Consider the following 20,935-nt stretch of genomic DNA (forward strand, 5'->3'; position numbering starts at 1 on the left):
ACACTTATAACTTATATTAACATCAAAGACTTCTGTAGCACTTAGAGAATATGAAGTATAAATTTTGCAGGCAGGAGAAAATAGAATTTCGATTAATACAGTAAGTTTTTATTAGAAAAGAAGCAAAACTTTCAAGAATTTGCAGCTTGTGACAAAGAAATACAGAAACTGGTACAGATACAAGAACTGGAGAGGAGAGGTACTGAGGTCTCAAAGACTACAAGCTAATCAGACCAATAACTACAAAATTTAGAAAATGGAAACAAAATTAAAACAAAATGAAGAAATATTACAAGAGCCACAGTACAATAACCTGATTCAGATGTCTGCTTTAAAGTTCAAATTGGATGATACCAGGCATAGTGTACCTTCAGAAGGCAGCTCTGATCAAGTGGTAAAGAAACAGTTAGAGACAGAACAGGAAGCACTTGTGATGAAAGAGAGAGATTGAAGACTTATTAAAACAAATAGAACAATATAAAGATAATTTGATCAATAAAAAATGGAATATATCACAGCTGAACTTTGCAGTCATAGATGCAGGAAACACACCGGACTTTGGGCACTCAGCTTCAGTCAGTGAATGTGCACCTGAAGGCGGACCTGGGTGTTGTGTGCTGACCTAAGCCAGCTGCCAAATCCCACCAGGCCTCTCTCACTACCTTGCTTCAGCAGTACAGGGGAAGAAGTTAAGACATAAAATCTCTTGGGTCAAGATAAAGGCAGATTACTTACCAGTTGCCATCACAGGCAAACCAGATTTGATCTAGAGAAAATTAATTCACTGTTAGTTAAAAGTAGAGCGGGATGCTGAGAAACAAAACTAAAACTCTTTCCCTCCCAAACTACTTTTTCTGAGGCTCAGCCACACACACGCTTTCACTGCTGACTCTTCTCCTCACCTTTTCCCCAATCTCATTCCCAGCTCTGCTGTCTCCTTTCTTCTGCCAAATGGCACAGCGGTGGGGATGGCGATTTTACTAGGCCCATCACAGCCCCTTTGGCAGTTCCTCCCTCCTCACACCTCACCCTGCTTCAGCACCAACCCTTCCACAGATCTTGTCTCTTGCTTGGGCCACTCCTGAAGACTACTTTCCAACTTGTGACCACCATACATAGCTTTGTATAGTTTGTATTGATATTAATGTGGCTGGTTCGTCAAATCAATTTTCATTTCAACCTACAAGTCTTCTTTCTTTTCCCCAATTCCCCTTCTTTTGCTGGGGAGGGTTCATTGGGTGATAGAGCAACTGCTATAGTTTAGCCCAGATACAGACTAAATGTAGACAGTAGGGATGAAAAATCAGGTGTAAACTGTACTCCTTGCTCTTTGACTTCATGAGTCTTCTCATGAAGAGAGAGCTTCTGTCCTCTTTGTAGCTGCCCTGTAAATACTGGAATACTGTGATGAGGCTCTGAATCCCCTCTGAACCTATTCTCCAGGGTGAAAAGACCTCCTTCAGCTGTTCCTTATATGTCAGGATTTCCAGCCTTGCTTTGATCACCATCATGGCCCTCTTGTGTACTCTCTCTGGCCTGTCTATGCCTTTCTTCAATAATGGGAATCAGAACTGGACATAGTACTCTAATAGTCACATCTGTCTCTGCTAGTAATACCCCTGTGGATACAGCACAAGATCCCTTTTGCCTTTGCTGTTGCAGCGGTGCACTGTTGACTCGTCTTTATCTGGCTGTCCACCAGGAAGCCATGTCCCTTTCAGTAAGCGTGCTCTGCAGCCACACAGATCCTGGCCTGTAAAGGGCTCTTTGCTTAGGACATGCCAGGTACAGAACCTCACACTTGTATTTGTAAAACGTCATACAGTTGCTGTTCACCTGCTCTCCAGCCTGTCCATGTTGCTCTGTAAGATGTCACTCTCTTTTGACATGTCCATCTCACCACCCAGCTTGGTGTCATTAGCAAACTTGGTGAGGGTGACATCAATCCAATCACCCAGGTCATTTATGGAAATATTGAACTGCATGGGACCCCCTAACAGTACCTGGCAGACCCCACTTGTGGCAGGCTGCCAGCCTGACTGAAAAACATTGATCAGCACCCTCTGAGTTCAACCTGTTATCCAATTCCCTACTCATCTTACAGACAACCCATCCAGTCTGTATCTTGCCAGTTTGTCCAGGTGGAGGCTGTGGGAAACAGTGTTGAACACTTTGCTGAAGTTCAGTTACCGTATCTGCCCAGTCGAGGTCTGTGCAAACTCCTTTCAAAGGAGAGAGTGCTGCTACTCTTTTCTGTGCTTTTTCTGTAACCTAAGTCAAACTATAATTAGATCTAGTTCTCTCCCATGTCTGAGATCATCTTTTATCTTCTTTATCTTTATCTTATCCATACGGTACTGTTTGTATTCCTGCTGAGGCTGTTCTTATTTTCATCAAACAGAAGTATCAACTGAATCTCAAATCAGCATTGTAAATTAGGCATTAACAGAGCAAGATTAAAAACGGATGACTCCACTGATATAAGTGAATCCACTGTGATGGAACTCCACATTGTTCTTTCTCTAACTATTTATCCTATTCCAGAATACAATGACTCACCTAACTCTATCTCCTCATTCATTTTGTATTGGGTAAACAGGACTTGGGAATTCCAGTCTGTAAAGCAAAGCACCTAACCATTTGGTCTGAAAACATGCAACATCAAACTCAAGCCTCTTTATGGATCTGGGTTTTCATGCCAGCAGTTAATCTATTAATGACAAACTTGAATTCTTTCCTGAAACATCCTGCAAAGGGAGCCAAGACTTATAGACAACAAACCTTGCAACAGAAAACTATATTCATACTGAAATACACTATTTTCTTGTGAAATACAGATGACAGAGAGATGCCCTAAAGGCATGAATGTTAGCTCCTTAGAGAGACCTCACCAACTCAAATAGACTGATATGGTTTACATAGGTTCCAGTTTCTTCGGTTAGGTAATGTAACTGTATCCCAGTGGGTGCTCACAGAAAGACACTGAATCATAGAGCACAGTGGAGGTGGAAAATGCTTCAGTCAGATTTTCCAGGAAAAAAACTTCAAATGGTAGTTACAAGAATAGTAAAATACAACCTTAAGATGAGAATGCAGGTGTTCCTAGAGCTAAAAGAGACGAGATATTACACAGCTTCGTAAGTACAGATGACCTTATTGACTATAGAATTTGTGAAAAGTCATGGAATTTAAAAGATGAGAGTCAGCACTAGCTACAGGAAGTCAGTTCAACCATGGAGCAGGTATTTCCAGACACTTGCATCATTTGCATGTTATCCAAAATAGCATGCAATGTGTTTTGTATCACAGAAAGCAGTCTTGACTGTTGTCTGTCTTAGTGGGAAGCCACATCTTCACAGACAGAACAAATGAAGAAAGACAGCACCAACAATCAGCTTTTCCCAGAATCTTTCTTCTACTTGAAAAAAAAAATTCTTAAAAAATATTGGATCCAAAATTTCTACCACATTAACAAAAGATGGTATTTTCAGAAGTATGTTTCACTGTGTTATCAGAAGGCAGAATACCACTGGAGAGATCTGCTAGATCACACATACCTGTGCTTTTTCACAAACAGCAAGTCACAAACTAAAGAGAAAGCTGTTTGCTTATTGTGACTCATAATGTAATTTTAATTCAATTCTGAGCTGCAGCATGTATCAGAGATCAGGGATCCCCGAGTAGAAACGGATGTATCAACTTTAATGGAACAAAAATTGTCAGAAGCTCAGGTTAGATAAAGCTGGTTTAGTTTTCAGTGCTTACAGACATTCTATTTCATTCTCTGAAATATTGCCTACTGTTTTATTCTCTACAAACTGCCAATGTATTTAGCCTTTCATAAAGCAGAGGAGTACAGATGCATTTTCCTTCTCTGAACATAGTAACGGCAAGCTCTAAATAGATTTATTCATCCCAAGTTGGTAATTTGACTACTGGCTTAAATGAAATTATCTATCTACTAAAATCTGACTGTTAAATATTGTGGCCATTGCAAAAAATAAGAACTTGAGTCCAATAAGTTTTCCGTTAAAGGATTTATCCTTCATTCTTTATCCAGGAGATCAGCAAGCTAGGGCTGCTTTTATCTGAGAATCTTTGCATCCAGTCATTTCACTTAAACTGTAGTAAATCTATTACAGAAATTTATTTCTCTCCACTGCTTCACAAAGTTTATCTTCAGAGGAGGATGTGTAGGTCTTGGTAATATTTAAACTAAAGAGAATATGTTAAAGTGGTCAGGAAAAAAAACAAAAATTGAAAAAACCCAAAATCATTCAAAACCCTACAACCCCCAAAAAAAAAATACAACCCCCCCCCAAAAAAAAAAAAAAACACAAAAACAACCCACACAAAATAAATTAAAAATCCACAGCCTCCTCAGCATTTTTGCTGTTGGTTGGTTGCAGACATCACTCCAAACAGTTACATTATAAACTGAGTTCTGATTTGTAGTAGGACATCTTTATCAAGATTTATCAGGCATAGCCAAACTGGAACAAGAGATTACTAAAGAAGTTCATTTTTCATCTGCATTTTATTTCTAATACCTTTTCCTGGCAAATGTTATCCCCACAAATGAATGAATGTTCTAAGGTACCAAAATGGACATGTATTGATGGGAGAAATTGATCTGCATTTGCTAATGTACTTTTGCTGCAGCAAGCGCATTAAGTAATTAAAGTGCTAAAAAAGGTCTTCCCATCCAGACACACAATATACTGAGCTCCATTAATGCAAGGACAAAGGCCAAGTAGTTTGCACATTGCATGTCAAGTGCACCTTGTCTACAGTATGCACACCATAGAGTTTGATTACATCTATAGAATTAAACTGTCCAGTTACACAAAGAGTTATTATTTCAAAGTACGTCTAGAGGATAAAATGTCAAAAAAAGAGCAATGACTTTGGCTTCCTGACATCAGCCATCCTAAAAGGATCTGATCTGAAGATGTTATACAGTTTTCCATTCTGAAACTTAGATCTTGGGATGTTTCAAGTTCAATAAAAACTATCTGGAAAGGTGAAAGACACTACGGAACAAACTTTTCCCATGCACAATGATGTTTTTCTCTATCACAATATCTGAGTATTTCTGATTTTACTTTCTGCAATTTAATCAGATATTCTTAAGAACCAACTTCTCAGATATTATTGCTGTTCTCATATTTGTACATAACATCTGATGAGCTAAAAGGCTGTTCAAGCTCACCTGAAGAAATTTCCCAAACTCATTACCCCAACAAATAAAAACAGTCATAGATAATTTGGTTTTGTAATGGTTACATTGAAATGAACCTTCAAAAAATATGCTGAGGTGTGTGGACAGTATTGCCAAGAGAGAGGATTTCTTCAATTATAGGGCAGGACAATAGAGCTGAACTACATCTCCCAGCCAGTAGGCAGGTCTTGCTCTCTGAAATGATAGATATGGGGCACTAAGGAATACAACAGTGAGAGAAATTGCCAGTGTGATTTTTCCTTCATCCCCAGTTTGCATGGCAGTGTGACATTTTTCACACAGAATTCCCAGCAGTCATTAACACAGAGTCGAAACCAGGCATGTGCAATATCAGAGGAAAAATTCTGGACAACGTGGTTATTTGAAACAAACTTATGCAGAGAGCTCAGAAATGCTATATTTGAGATGTTATGAGAACTCCAAATGTCATCTTATTGCTTCTCAACCCATATGGACCAGATTCACTGCTTGTTCTGCTCCCATTTGGTGTCATAAGCACAAGAACTGGCTGTGTCATGTCAATAAAGTGTGTGCTTGCTTCAGTCACCTTTCATACATGGGATGGCAGCTGATTTTTCTGGGTCATGAACACTAGAATGATAACTAGTCATTAAGACAACTTATTTAAAAGTACACACTGCATAAAATTCAACAAGCTGTTTAGTTAGAGTGTGAGGAAACAAATAAATAATAATCTAATGAATCAAAACATTTACTCCTAGCTTTCTTTCTGATCCTAGTCTCATTAGAATTATCTCTTTTTTTTTCTTATCTGTAGATTATAAACAATTAGGATTGAAGGATCTAATCCAGGGACAAAAGATGGTGATACTTATGCAGAACACATTTTGATATAGACACATTTCTTACACAGGTGGAAAACTTTGTGCACCCCAGAAAAATTCAGACACCAAGAGGAAAGGGTATGGAGGAGGCATTCTACTTGCTCCTGGAAGACAAACATTAAAATGTATCATGCAGACAGTGATAGACAAGAGGAATCATAGAGTACTAAGGTTGGAAAGGACCTTTAAGGGCAAGTCCAACTGTTACCTGACTACCATGACCACTAAACTATATCCTGGACATCTACATGCTTCTTAAACACTACCAGGAGTGGCAACTCCACCACCTCCCTGGGTAGCCTGTTCCAACAACTCACCATTCTTTCAGTAAAGAAATTTTTCCTAATGTCCAATCTAAACCTCCTTTGGCACAACTTAAGCCCATTTGCTGTTGTCCTATCACTAGTTACTTGGGAGAAGAGACCAACACCAGCCTCACTACAACCTCCTTTCAGGTAATTGTAGAGAGTAAAGATCTCCCCTTAGCCTAAACAACCCCATCTCTCTCAGCTGCTCCTTGTACGACATGCCCTCCAAACCCCTCACCAGCCTCATTCCTCTTCTCTGGACACCCTTCATGACCTTATACTGTGGCACACAGAACTGAACACAATACTCAGGATATGGCCTCACCAGGGCTGACTACAGGGGCATGATCACTTCCCTACTCCTGCTGGACACACTGGTTTTGATACAGGACAGGATGCTGTTGACCTTCTTGACCACCTGAGCACACTGTTAGCTCATGTTCAGCTGGCCATCCACCAGCACCCCCAGATCCTTTTCCACCAAGCTGCTTTCCAGCCACTCTTCCCCAAGCCTGTAGCGTTGCTTGGAGTTGTTGTGACCCAAGTGTCATGCAAACAGATGGGCTCCACTCTCTTAGGAAATAAAATGCATGGTGTGATATTGAATTAAAATCTTGGGTAAAAAAATACAGTAAAAAAGAGAAAAAGAAATAAAATTAGATTTTTGGGATTTAGCCAACTTTTAATTCTCATCAGTCATTAACCTGGAAGACAGCTCATTCTATCATCTAGAGCATTAAAAATTGACCATCATAAGATTTTCTTCAAAGACCTTAGCATGTGACTGAGCCATGCTTTGCCTGTTTTTATTAATCTAATTCATAAAAGAAAAACATTTCTATAAGCAGAGATCTTAAATTAAAATACTATCCTCTGGAGTATCAGAGAGTGGTTTTGATCACACTCAAGAAAGTTAATTATGTTTTAAGTTCAGTAAAGCAAAGGTTTTCATTTAATGGGCTAAAACCACATCTTTAAGGTGTATTTCTGCTTGAACCAATGGACTTTATACAATAAGTGGTAGCTTTTCATTCCTGGGTCTCCTAGAGACAGTTGTGATATTCATTGATGTGCTCAAGTCTAACTGGTTTGCCCTCCAGGTATTTGCACTTAATGATGTGGAGAATTAATGACACAAACACCATAAATTCTTAGAATCAGGTGACATTAAGTGCAGCTTGATAATCGGGCTCCTTCAGGATGTGTATTTGTAGAGCAGACAGACACAACAACATCAAGACTTAAAGTGTAGAATATTGTGTATAGCTTCAGTTTATCTGTCAACTGCACTTCACAACAAAAATCACTTTTTAATGCTAATCAAATACACCTATTTTGTGCTGTAAGACAAACAGCTAGATGAATTACTGGAGACCATGGTGCTGATGGTAAATCACTAAATCACAGTGTCTATTGCACAGGGTGAAACTGAGCGATGCAGAAAGGGTTGTTTCAATGCTGACAAAGGCTGAGGTCACAATCATCCTAGAGATAGGGAATTATTCTGGCTAGAAGGCAACTTGGGTGGTCTCCAGCCCAATGGCTGCTCAAAACAGGACCAGTTATTGAGTTTGGACCAAAATGTACAGGACCACATCTGGTAAGGTCTTGAAAACTTCCAAGGCAGAGATTCTCTAATCTCTCTGGCAGCAAATCCCATAGTTTGACTATCCTCATAGGATTTTTTTTTTTCTTCTCCTGCAACCAGGATCTGTAGGAAGGGATCAGATCTAGCTGTTCTCTCAACAGCTTGTCCAATTTTTAAAGGAAAAATTTGCTGTTGGTAATTATGCCATGCTTCCACTAGGGATATGAGCAGTGTGTAACAATGTGCTAACACATAATGAACATCATCTGCCTTGGTAGTTCTGTTTGCAAAGTGCTTTAGAGGGGGAAAGTGCCAGAAGAGCTGCAAAGCACCACAATCACCCTCACATGAAAACTTTCTTGCACACAAGGAACACAGTGTTTTTTTAAAGCATCTCATAGCTATTTTATAAGCAGAGCTACTCACTGAATAACTGCTGGCACCTTCTCTTGTTTAGAATAATTGTACTGACACATTCTATGCTAGTGTCATGTTTCTTGCTTGCTCTAGTGAAGTTCAGTGCTCTGTAAAGATATCGCTTCACCTGTTCTTGAGTAATAAAACACAGCAGCACATCCACTTATATCCTTTCACAAGCCTGAGGGCTTAGAGTCCCTTCCCCTACACACACACACACAGCTGAGTCATTCCTATCAGTAGACATGAGTCCATCTGTAACTATGAATTAGGAACGGCAGTCAACACTTGAAGTGTAGCTGTGTATAAATGTAAAGCATGTTAGGTGAAATTGAATCTACTTTCTGGCATAATTCACTCAGGAAGTCATCAGAGCAGCAATGTAAATGTCACTTGAATTGGGTGGTATTTGCTTTCCTTAGAGGAGATTGTAGCCCAGCTGTGAGAGATCAAGATTTGTTTTTTGGTCAGCCAAATTTAAGCCAAGTTTTTTTTTTTTTTCCCTTTTTTCCTTTTTTTTTTTTTTTTTTTTAATAACACTTCCTTCCCACTCCTCCAGCTCTGATTACCAAGAAGAGATGTTTAATGAATGAATGGAACCTAGAGTTATTATTTTGTAAATATTTTTAAAACAAATTTCAAAAGATGTCTTTTGTTGTTTGTTTGGGGCTTTTTTAACTAATAAATATGATTTTTATGCTCAGAGACACAACCTTCCATGTTTTTCATAGCTATCAGGAGCACTAGAAAGCTGCTTTTAAACAATATTTGTAATAGTTTCTTCTTTTATTGTTTAATTCCAGGAAACACAGCTTTAAAACAAACAACAACAACAAAAAGAGAGTAAGACCTGCATCAAAGTCTAGACATTGCAAAAGGCTCAACTACCACCTCTGGCATTTCTGACTAGAAATGACATTGCTTAATATTAGGTATCACAAAAAACCTTCTTTAGAAACAGGATTTACAGAGCTGCATTCCTTGCCAGGATCTAAATCACCTGACAAAATACAACAAGTCAACAGAGAGACTCCCATTAATATCAGTGGTTTTGAGGAAGGCTGTAGAAAATCTGATTATCATAAAATGCCACATCATTTTAATTGATTTCCTGAGTTCTTATCTGTCTTGAAAACTAAGGCTGGAAGAACAGTGAAACTTTTATTTTCTGAGGCCTATATGCTTGTATTGTTTTAGTTGGCTATCACACTCCATTGCTGACAAGATCACTGCAAGATGTATATTTTGCTGTGGCAGTGACTTTGTCTAAATTTCAAGAAAATTATGGCCTTCCTTAGTTACAAGCATGTACACAAACACACCAGCTGATAAGCTGTTTCCTTTCTTTCTTTTTTGATTTTAAATCCCATTCTTATATGAAGAATAAGATCACTAATATCTCAGGAACACTCAGTAGCCCTCAGTAGTACTTCCACAGAGACCAATGTCTGCCGTATAATTGTTCTTTTGTTCTCTCCCTGTGGGTACAAAGAGTAAATCATTTTCTATTTTAACTCTCTACTCCTTGAACACACTATTGTGTGCTCTTGTCAGAAAGGCCAGATCAGTTCTAAGATTCCTGACCCCTGGAGATGATTCCTGTCCTTTAAGGGTTCTAGTCAGGTTCCAGAGAAAGGATGTTCCTCAGGCAGTGCATTTTGTGTTTCTGACACAAAGTCCTATTTTGCAAAAAATAAAATAAAATACAAAATTGTGGATCACTGTGTTCAATCTTGAGCTTAAGACCCCTTGTCTAGAATCTGGTCAGAGGCTGCAAAGCACCCTGAAGACAGAAAGTAAATTGCCTTTTGCTTTCTATACCAGTTTCCTACATGATCTGATATTCAATGTGCTCAAGTAGCCTGTGGGGCTGAGGAAATAATGTTGCAATTCCTTCATAACAACATTTCTGCAGCTCAGAGCGATTGACGCTAGGACATCAGAGCAAGAAGGTATCTCCTATGCACACAGAGATAGTAGGACTATCAGTTATATCTGTTATGGTCATTAGTAGCCTGACAGTCCCAAGCTGAAGGCTAGACTAAGGCGTATAGATACATACATTTTATAAATTTTTTTTCATCATTTTTTTCATCATTTTCATCTTTTCTTTTTTATTTTTTTCATCTTTTTTTTTTTTTGTCTTTCTTAAGTTTACCTCTCCTTTCTCTGCCACTCACTGAACATTTGTAATGTGACATTCACAAGCAAAATGTGGATGTGCATCTTCTCTGCATAATGTTGTCAATTGATTTTATGCCACCTGGTTAATTGTACGTGACACAAAAATGACAGGAAAAACACAAAGGGAATTCACCACAGTAGATCACAGAAGAAAGAGATAAAGCAGGCAAGATGGAGTTTCCATCACTGTACACGGGCTGCATTTCAGAGAGGACACACTAAGGTTCTCTGTCATTTCTAGCTTGTGAAACTTTATCTCAGGGTCCTGAATACAATCTATTCAGGCCTCTTATTTCGGAATCTAAACTGCTAATTCTGTGATATTGCCTCAGTTAGCCAACCTATCAGATAAGTTGGAGGTGGCCTCCAGCTCAGTAAGTAAAGAAATGACACAGATCAATGCATTTAGGGTAAGATAAGTGTTGCTTATTTGAAGGAGGAAGATAATTTCCAGATACAGTATTATCCTGCTTCACACTGAATCTTTTGATCATTAGTCAATGTAGTTTGTTAAGATGCTGCTCTTTGTCTGATAGTTGTAGGGTTTTCTAAACTCTGAGACCAGGGCAGTGTTGCACTCATTTCAAAAGAAGCTGAACTTCATTTGTCCATTTTTAATTACATACATAAGCCACCAGCATAAGTGTTAGACACTTGCAGCCTGGAATCCAAGGAGTGAAAAGACTGATAAGCAGTTGATTCAGTCCTGTGATTAGTAACTAATGACTTAACTTGATCCTAGCTTTATAATACATCACTGCTAGAATCCTACCATTATTAAGCAATTATTTCACCTTCTCTGTGCCCTCTATTGCCTCACAAAGTCCAAAAGTTACTTAATTTCTGGACACAGTTGTTGTGAGGCTGTTGTTGGGTTTTTTGTTTGGTTGGTTTGTGGGTTTGTTTTGTTTGTTTGTTTGTTTCTGTCTCTGTCAAACAGATTTTGAAAAGCATTAAGAAAAAAAAGATGCACAAAGATTACTTCTGACAGAACCAGACAAATCAATTAATTGATCTCTGGAAGTAAGGGATAATTTTATTTCCTACTCTATTAAGGAGAATCAGAATCACTTACCTAATTTCACTAGAGAAATATCTGTCACCAGTTATTAAGCAGCACATGATGGAGAGAATTAAGGACAGAAAAAAATTAAATACAGTTTCTTCTACAAATTTCATTACTTATAACTCAGCTTTTAGAACTCTGATATCAAAATAGTATTTGCAAGTCCATTGGTTTAACCAAAAAAAAGATGTTCTACCCGTATAGCAGCACATACAGTATTTAACCTTTGATGCCTATAAATACTGGCACTACTGTTTTTTCTTCAAAGATAAATTTAACACTAACTGACCAAACTAAACTACCTGCAACACAGAATTTACTGATGACTGTTCCTGTTATGCCAGAAATATATAACCATAATCAATATTTATAAAAAATCCATCTCATTACCTCATCAGAGTCTCTTTTCAATATTAACCATTCATACAGACTAATAAACATGATTTAAATATCACAAGGTGTGATTCAGGCTGATTAAGGAGCTTCTAGTTCTTGAGAGCAGAGAGGTGGCAACTGGCTGTGTATGCATACAGAATTCAAAACACCTTCCAGTGCAATGAACAATAGAACAAGACCATTACTGAAGCCTCACATTTTAAAACATTTTGCTTCTATGGCTTACAGCCAGCAGATCATGTCCTTAATCAACTTGGATTATAAACAACCACTTAACGGCTCCAGAAGGTCTGATTCTCTCAGGATTCTCTTGCTAAACCTTGTTGATTTATTTATTCCTTAATTTGCATCTGCTCTTCTCCAAAGGACTCAATGTTGGCCCAACCACGCTCTCCCTCAAGGTACTGACATTAAATGGACAGTTAGCCAAGACTAAGTGTTTTGGAAAATAGTATCCTTATTTCTATATAGTTACACATTTCTATCCCAGGAATTTCAACCTTATGTCAGTCAGGCATACAGTAGCAGGACTGTTATGCATTTGCAGAGATATATCATCAAACTTTTGATTGTGGGGGTTTGTTTTGGTTTTGTAACAAAATATTAAAAGGTAAAATAGGTGAGAGAAACTATTACTAAAATTCTTCATTGTTGTTCTTGCTTCTATTAAAAAAGAAAAAAAAAGAAAAGCATGTTGGGTTCCCACTGAAATTAAGATTTTTTTCTGCTCCATTTCTATTCTGATGGACAAACTTTCATAAATCACCTTTCTGGCCTTCAATAGGACAAAATAATATTTAGTCAATTTACAAGGCACTCAAAAAAAAAAAAAAACCACCTCCCAAAAAACCCCAACAAAGTAGTTAAATAGAAAATTTCCGTCATTATTACTTCTACCATCTTCTCATCTTGGAAGATGACATATCAATACAAGATATCCTAGTTATCTATAGTGAATATCAACAATGACAACAGGAGAAAAATAAAAAGTGTGTCCAATTCAAAATGAGATTTGGTAAGTTCATCTACTTTTCCACACTTTCTTGATACAGTGACAGGGGCTGAGTAGATGAAGCCACACAGAAGATACTGATCAGCAAATATGAAACAAACAAACAAAAAATTGTTGGAAATGCAGAGGTTAAACTATAAAAAGAAAACAAATGTAATGCTATGCAAGATACATAGAAAGAAAAATTACTACGAACAAATTAATGCAGTGCAACCTACAGTACCATGTGCTTGGAATATTAAAGCGAGGTAAGCAACAGAGAGGGAAAAAAGCAAGGGTAATTACAAACTCATTAATGTGACAGCAGAATATATTATCTGTTTTAGTGCCAGGTTTACCCTCAAACCAGAGATTTGATCTGTCAAAGCCAAAGGAAGTATATTACAGAATCCAGAGTTAAAAGCAGTCCAGTATAACACAAAACAAGTAGCTCATCACACAGTAATATGAGGAGTGGAAAGATTCCTGGATAACTTTTGAACATTCTACTATCTAAGTCCAAAAAAATAAATAAATCACCAAACACACAGATGGGTGTGGATTTTCAGATATGAGGAAGACCAAAGGCATTACACTGATCAGAACCCAAAGGGAAAAAAAATCTGTAGCTAAGGTGGCCTTCTAAGGTCATAAGGATCAGAACAGACAGGAGAATTCTTTTATAAGTCAGATAAACCAAACAAATCAAGCACAAAATATTTCATATAGGAACATACAAGGATGTGGCATTCTCAGAATGCTTTCTTATATAAAGTTGGTTCATGGAGACATGAGCAGAATGACACATGCCTGCTGTTAAAACAACATAGAATTGTGTTTCCTTTTTTCAAGCTGGAAACACACTTTCCATATAGTACATCATGGTTAAAACAAATAACAAAAAGCCTATAAGCTTTTTGTTGTTCTACATATATATATATATATATATATATATGTAGAATATACTATATAGAATGTAGTGTATATATATATATATATACACTATATATATATATGTATATATATATATACACTATATATATATATATATATATATATATATATGTATAAACAGCTCTACCTAAACCACTGCAATACCTGAAACTATTTGATGGTTTTCTTGCAGGAAATTGTGCTTGAGAGGGACAAATCAGCTGTGAGCCACTCCTGTGCCAAGCTAAGGCTTAAAAGATAATATCTAGTGTTCTGTGTATATATGTATGTATATATGTATATAGATATAGATATATAGATATAGATGTGTCAATCCTCACAAATTAAAGAAAAATAATATTCCACTAAATCCCCTGTTCTCTATGAAGTATATTCTTTTTGACCTATCTGGGTCTTCTGGTCTCCTCAAAAAGTGTTTCGTCTTATCTTTTCCTCAGTGAATCCCACCTGTGGAGTTTAAAATGCAAGCAGAGCAACAACTTATACTTGGTCAGTCTTCTCCACAGCCACCATGTTTTTATAAAAACTATTAGGAAGAGTGGTGCCAAAGAATAGGGGCAAGAGTTTAAGTAGATCAGGAACATATTCAATAACTTACAGGGGCATGAAAAAATAATGTGGTCACAAGAACCAAAGCTTTAGACAAACATAACTATTCATTTTTCCTTCTGAAAAGGTGAGGTTCAGATAAATTTCATTAAAAGAATATAGCCATTAATGATCCAAAAATGTACATGTTTCATTATAGTTCAATGCAGCTATCATTTAGCACAGAGGCTCAAAACCTTTTCAGAAGCAATTAAAGCAGATATTGTACTTACATCCAAACAGGTGCTTAAAATAATTCAGAGCATTACAACATTGTATTACAAAAACAAGTCACTCAGCTTGACTTTATAGTGGAAGTAATGTACATTGATCTTCCTTGACAGCAATAAAAGACCAATGACATCCTTCCCTGCCCTGGAGATTGCATGAAATATAACTGCATTTGTAAGAAAAAAAACTGTTTTGCAGTTTAACTCTTTTCTGTAAACTACTCCTCTGTTATCAGCTGCAAATTAACATAAAGATCAACTCACCCTCTCTGGAAGAGGTCCACGTTATGGAATTTGTGTAGCTCCACAGAAAACTCAACTGTTCCCTGGACCTCAGACATGATTTTTTCAGGTCATCACCTAAACACATATATACAAGCATTATAAGCATTCAAAGTATTTTCTGTTAAAAATTCATGAATGAATTACTACTTTTTATTCAGCATCTTGAAGTTCATGCAAAGCTTGAAATCAGCTGAAATCAACTGGAAAGTTTCCAATAATATCACCAGGATTCATTTTCAGAAAGACTCACTAAAAGCCAGATCAAAGCAGTAATTAAGAGAGGTAAAAAGTCTAATTAAGCCTGAGGACAGAATGATAATATTATATAAAGTATAAGAAGCAAAAAGTAAATAATATATTAAGTGCAAGAATCTCAACATGAATTTTAAGTAGCTTTCTTGCTACTCTGGTATGGGAAATTGATTTTTTTCATCCCGCTTTACCAACTGGCATATATCCAGGGTCAGCACAGCTCATTTCTCTAAAAGCACAGGCCAGACAGATAAAAATCCCAGGCAGATGAGAGTAGAATTCAGAATTCTCTTGCTTTTGACCCCTCCTGTGACTTAATTAAAGTCCCAGAGGGGAAGCTTCTGAGGGAATACGAATAATTTAAAGATTAATGAATGGAAGAGATTCTGGTATGAAAAATGCTGACAATCAAAGCATCTAATAGGCCACAACATCCAGATCAAGATTTTGAAGCATTACAACTATTTCCAGATAATATGTCTTACGTTCATTAAATCATAGAATAATTCAGGTTGGAAGAGACCTCAGGAGGTCATACCTCACTCAAGAAAACTCTGCAAAAATAACTTCTCAAACCAGCCCTCTTTAATACACCAGTGTAAAACCCTTAATGTTTCCCTAATTGTAGCAGGAGGAAGCCACAGGTTTTTACAGCCTTTGGACAGAGTTTGAATTGTCTGCTTAACCTTTCCTCGTTTTCTTCCTTAAAGTTCGCTTCTCACAATCTGCAAGCGGTCTGGAAGTTGTCTATAATATCATTGATAAGACAGAGATCAGATTTTTTTAACACATTCAAAAGCTTAATTTTGGTAGCTGTTTGCCAGCAGCCAAGTATAAGATCAACCTCATTACCGATAATAATTCTCCTATCTTAGACACGGGGCTTTAAGAGGACATCTAGCTGAATCTGTAAAGTGAAGAACTTCCCCCTGTGTCTTAATCAGTAATTTCCATGGCACTCAAAGATCTCACCCTTTCCTCCAAAGAAGAATGAAAAGGAGTTTGATTCATGAAGTCCTTAGATAAGCATTAGGCTATAGCTTTCCGGTAATTTTCAGTGCTCACTCCTGATTAGTAATTTTCCAACTGACTGGCTTATTACCCCAATCATTTTAAAGTATGCTTTCTTTCTGGTTATCCTCTCCAGCAATATTATTTTTCAAAAAGCTTATTCCAGAGTTAAAAGACTGTTGATTTTACATTCACCTTCCTCAAGAACTAAAATTGCAGGTGTCAGCTTTGGAATTACAAGAGTACAAACATAAGATGGACACAGTCTAAGTAATATGTGTCTATAGCTGTGAGAAAGAAAAGGACAATTGCTAAGCTACTCAACTGATACACCCAAAAGGTACAAAACTTTATGTTAGCTCATGTCCAGCCATGATTAAGAAGCAGTGAAGATAAACTCAAACACTATTACTTGACAAAGTACTACCCTTTTTTTTCTCTTCCTCCTTCCCCCACTCATTTCAACAGGAATGAGACTAAACCCTTCTCCTTTTGCCTTTCTGCACAGTCTAAAGAGTTGCATAGTGATTGCAAGGCTTATATATCACATACCCACCTGCTTATGTGTGTGAGAGTCTTGTCTGGGTGTGCAGTGTCAAAGCAAAGCAGACTGTGAGTGGGAAGCCAAAAGAAAAAACACACAATGCCACAAAGCAATACTGACAAGGTATATAGCCTTGAGAAGAGCACTAATTGGAAGGATTGCCTCTGGGTAAATCTGTGTGTTGTGCTGAGGAACATTTCCTTAGACCGAAAGCTCAGGATCAAAGGAAACCTCATGCCTTTGAAGGCATCAGTTTAAAGAGAAGTGATGTGAATGGATGGCCAGCCAATTGAAACCAGGGCTAATATTGTCAAAGATAGAAAGAATGACACAAAGTTAAGATCAGCCAGGGTAAATGAAAAATTAATTACATAGAAATACATACAGAGGTCTTCACTGTATTTACACTTTATTTTGCACATTTTATATCCTCTTAAAACAAATATAGAAGGAATGTCCTACAAAAGCCACCAAACTGTTATTTTATTACAGAAGTCATGCTTGACCAATCTGGTAGCCTTGTATGATGGTGTGATCAGCTGGGTACATGAGGGGAAAACAGTGGATTTTTGTCTACTTCAACTTCAGAGGTTTTTTGACATGGTCTCCTATAACATACTCATAGATAAGCTTAGGAAATGTGGGTTAGGTGAGTGAACAGTGAGGTGAATTAAGAACTTCAGACATCTCTGAATCAGGAAAACACAAGTTTTTGAAAAGATGCAGCACATTTTCACTGCTGTACCAACACGCCTGCTTAAAGGAATCTGACCACATCTTTTCGAAATCCAAGGCTTCTGAAGGATCTCTGACCCCTCCTTACTCAGTGTAGGACAACCTTGGGTTATAAATAGATAAATAGTCATTAAAAATAATGCTGAAGTGAAGGATGCCAGGACCTCAGCGTTCTAAATGCAGGGGGGAATGTTGCCAATACTGAAGTGTCATCAATTCATCTAATAAGCAGTTTAATGAAAAACACAGAGGTTATTCTTGGGAAAGCTTTAGTAGGTTGTTCTTTCTATAAAACATCTGGTTTAAAGTCAAACTCTTCACATTTTCCAGAAGAGAACTGAAGGCAACACTGTTAAATAGCAATGTGAAACCACAAAAGCAATATGGGAGGTGTGCTTCTATAACCCAAGTTAGGAGTCAGGTCACTATGGCAGTTTGTCCTTCCAGTTAGAGTGGGTGCTCTAGTAATAGACAGTCTATCCCAGTTGTCATTTTATTCACTGTGTTTGTGTTAATGACATTTAAGAGACACAATGAACTGACCTAGTCCTCTGAGAACAGGTGATTAGTTGGTTATGTACCCACACACACAACTGTTAAACACCTTGAAGCTGAAAATGAGTCTGACAATTCCCACTGAGATAACAATAAGCATCAACTTAACCAAAGGGAGTAGATGAAGGTGAGATGGGGACAGAGCAGAGTGGAAATGAGGACAGGACACTGCATACTCTGACAGTCCTTGAACTTTCTAACATTTGTGCAATTACATCTAAGTGAAAAATAAACCAGATATTTTGTAGTGCTTTCACCATTCTTGTCCAACTCCATCACAGAATCAGGGAGAAAAGAAATCCTCCACAACAACAAAAAAAAAACCCAACAAGGACAAAAGAATAAAACACCATGTGATAAAGGGCAATGACTCATAAACCTAGAAACATTAATTTAGGAAAATGAAGGTGCCTCTCACACAGCACATACACTTTCCAGTATAACACAACTGTTTTTACTGCTTTAAAAGCATCTTTTATTTTATCTTTAATTTCTTCAGAAGACGGTGCTTGTTGCAAACTGGGCATTTTTATTTGCCTATTTACTTATTATGAATTCTTTGATTAAGTGTGTAGAATAACATCTCAGTGAGATAACCCTTATTCTCCTCTTCAGAAATGCCTTTACCCACTGTAAAATTCTAAGTAAGAAAGAGAAGAACACAGTAGAAGGACAATCATGTTCTGACACTAAAGAATTAGAAGGATTGAGCAGACTCATTAGACCAAGTCTCTTTTGTGTGTGTGTGTGTGTTTTCCTTCATTAATTTAATTCATCTTCCTGCAGCTGAACTGGGTCTCAGTTCTTATGCCAGCAGTTGCATCTCATACATTAATTGCTTGAGTCAAAGCAGTCAAGAATGTCAGTAAGTCCTTTTACTACAACATTGTCATTAACTGCTCTCCTGTCACCATTTTCTGCCAGCAAATGGCAGAGGGAGAGGTGAGGTCTTCAACACAACAACTATTTCAAAAGCTGACACTTCATTTTGTTAAAATAAATCGAATCAGTAATTATCTTCTAAGGTTTTGAGTGATGATAAGTTATCTCCCTTATACTTTTAGAAATACCCAATCTAAATACAATATTAAAGACACAAAGACATGAGAAAGATTATTTAGTAAAACTATTAAATAACTAGTTACAATAGTATATATTTTACCCCTTAGTACAAATTGTTGACATACAAGGCCTGGAATCTTTATCTCCTATGAGTAATATACTTTCAGACTATTCTAGGGCAGAGGTGGCATAGAACTTTACTCAGAATATCTCTTTTCCAGTCCTACCTGTTTTCCCAGCACTACTGAGGCTTAAGAATTACTGAGACATGTCAGCCCTGGAGAAATCACCAAACATTATGATTTTACTTCAGTTAAGTGCTACAGGCATGGATTTTAATCCTGTAACTTGTTGAATAAGACCTTTAATTTTATTGTAACAGCCAACAAAATAGAGCATTTCTCCTGAGTCATGGAAAGCCAGTGAAGTATGTTAGCCCTCAAGACTTGCCTTTTGCCACAGTTTTAAGAGCAACAAAAAAAGCTCTGCCTAGTATCCAGTTTCTTACATACAAGTACAAAAACTTCAACAGATTGATAAACCAAATTACCTACACTCAGTGGAAAATTGGTATCATCTGACTCTGTAAGTGGCCTCACTGATGGAGTCTAAATAATGTAACAAAGCTGACAGCAAGGAATATATGGAATATTTGCATAGATGATTCACATATACAACTAAAGTTGGACCGATGATCTTAAAGGTCTTTTCTATCCTAAAGATTCAGAACTCAGCCATAAGGCTTGTTAGTTTGTCTCCTAAAGGAACTTACAAAATCCACAGCTTTCAGGTTACTGTACATTCTTTTTGTGTGTGTGTGTGTGTGATTTTTCTGTTTGTTTTAATGCGCACTACCATTTAAAACTTCAGTCTCAAGATTTGTTCAGAAATCATGTTGTTCTTAGCTATGAGAAACTTCCTAATGCTCTGTTTAGTCATGGAAATGCCATAGATCTGCAGTCTTTACAATCACTTAACAATAGCCAGTATAGTTTACAGAATAAGATCGCAACACACCACAAGGCAGCCACAATCTCTTGCTAGCATTTTGCTAAGATTTTTAGGTTTCCAGTCTGATGCAGTCTTTTGCAGTTTTTCTTCAGTGTTATTCAGTCGTAGCTATTAAATCGTTTCACACACACCCGCCCCCTCCCTGCTCAAGTATTTAACCTGGTTCAAAATGTTAACTAGTTCATTTTTTAAACTCTAAAGAGCTAGCTCAATTTGGGAGAAAGACCTGAAGATAATCTTCCAATATTTTTTTTTAAATAATGAAATAAATAAAAGCTTGGTCTGTTCTATTCTCAGGACAACGAATATACACCATTTTCTCAGATGTGTCAGACATATGTTCATAAAGAGTGTAACACCATGAATCACTTTTCCCAATGTTTGTTGATTTCTACTTTTTGTCAGGCACAGTTTCTGTCAAACACAAAAGACAAATAATAAATGATCATTTAAAAAATTACTCATAACAAGCTGATTTTTTTTTTTTTTGTTCATTACAAACTCCACTGTACTTTGTCTTTTACCCAGCACAACTGGCATTCATAAAGTACCAGTAGTATCTTTTTCACTAAGGGTAAACACCTATTCAGCCTCCAGCAACAAAGCTAATATTATGAGTAAAACTACTCACATCTCACAGCTGAGAACCTTCACTCTAGATCAATAGCTTC

At 37.2% G+C, this 20,935-nt stretch overlaps 1 protein-coding gene across 1 annotated transcript in view; it reads right to left on the minus strand.

The window, feature by feature from the left end:
* The window catches only part of FAM135B (family with sequence similarity 135 member B), a 114,817-nt gene extending 99,667 nt beyond the window's left edge, over positions 1 to 15,150 (minus strand). The window contains exon 1 of the mRNA XM_054385361.1: positions 15,074 to 15,150. Within this exon, the coding sequence (XP_054241336.1) occupies positions 15,074 to 15,150 (77 nt within the window). The remainder of the gene's footprint in view (positions 1 to 15,073) is intronic.
* Between the last annotated feature and the right edge of the window lie 5,785 nt (positions 15,151 to 20,935).

Source organism: Indicator indicator, chromosome 12 (assembly GCF_027791375.1).
Source record: "Indicator indicator isolate 239-I01 chromosome 12, UM_Iind_1.1, whole genome shotgun sequence".
NCBI lineage: Eukaryota > Metazoa > Chordata > Aves > Piciformes > Indicatoridae > Indicator > Indicator indicator.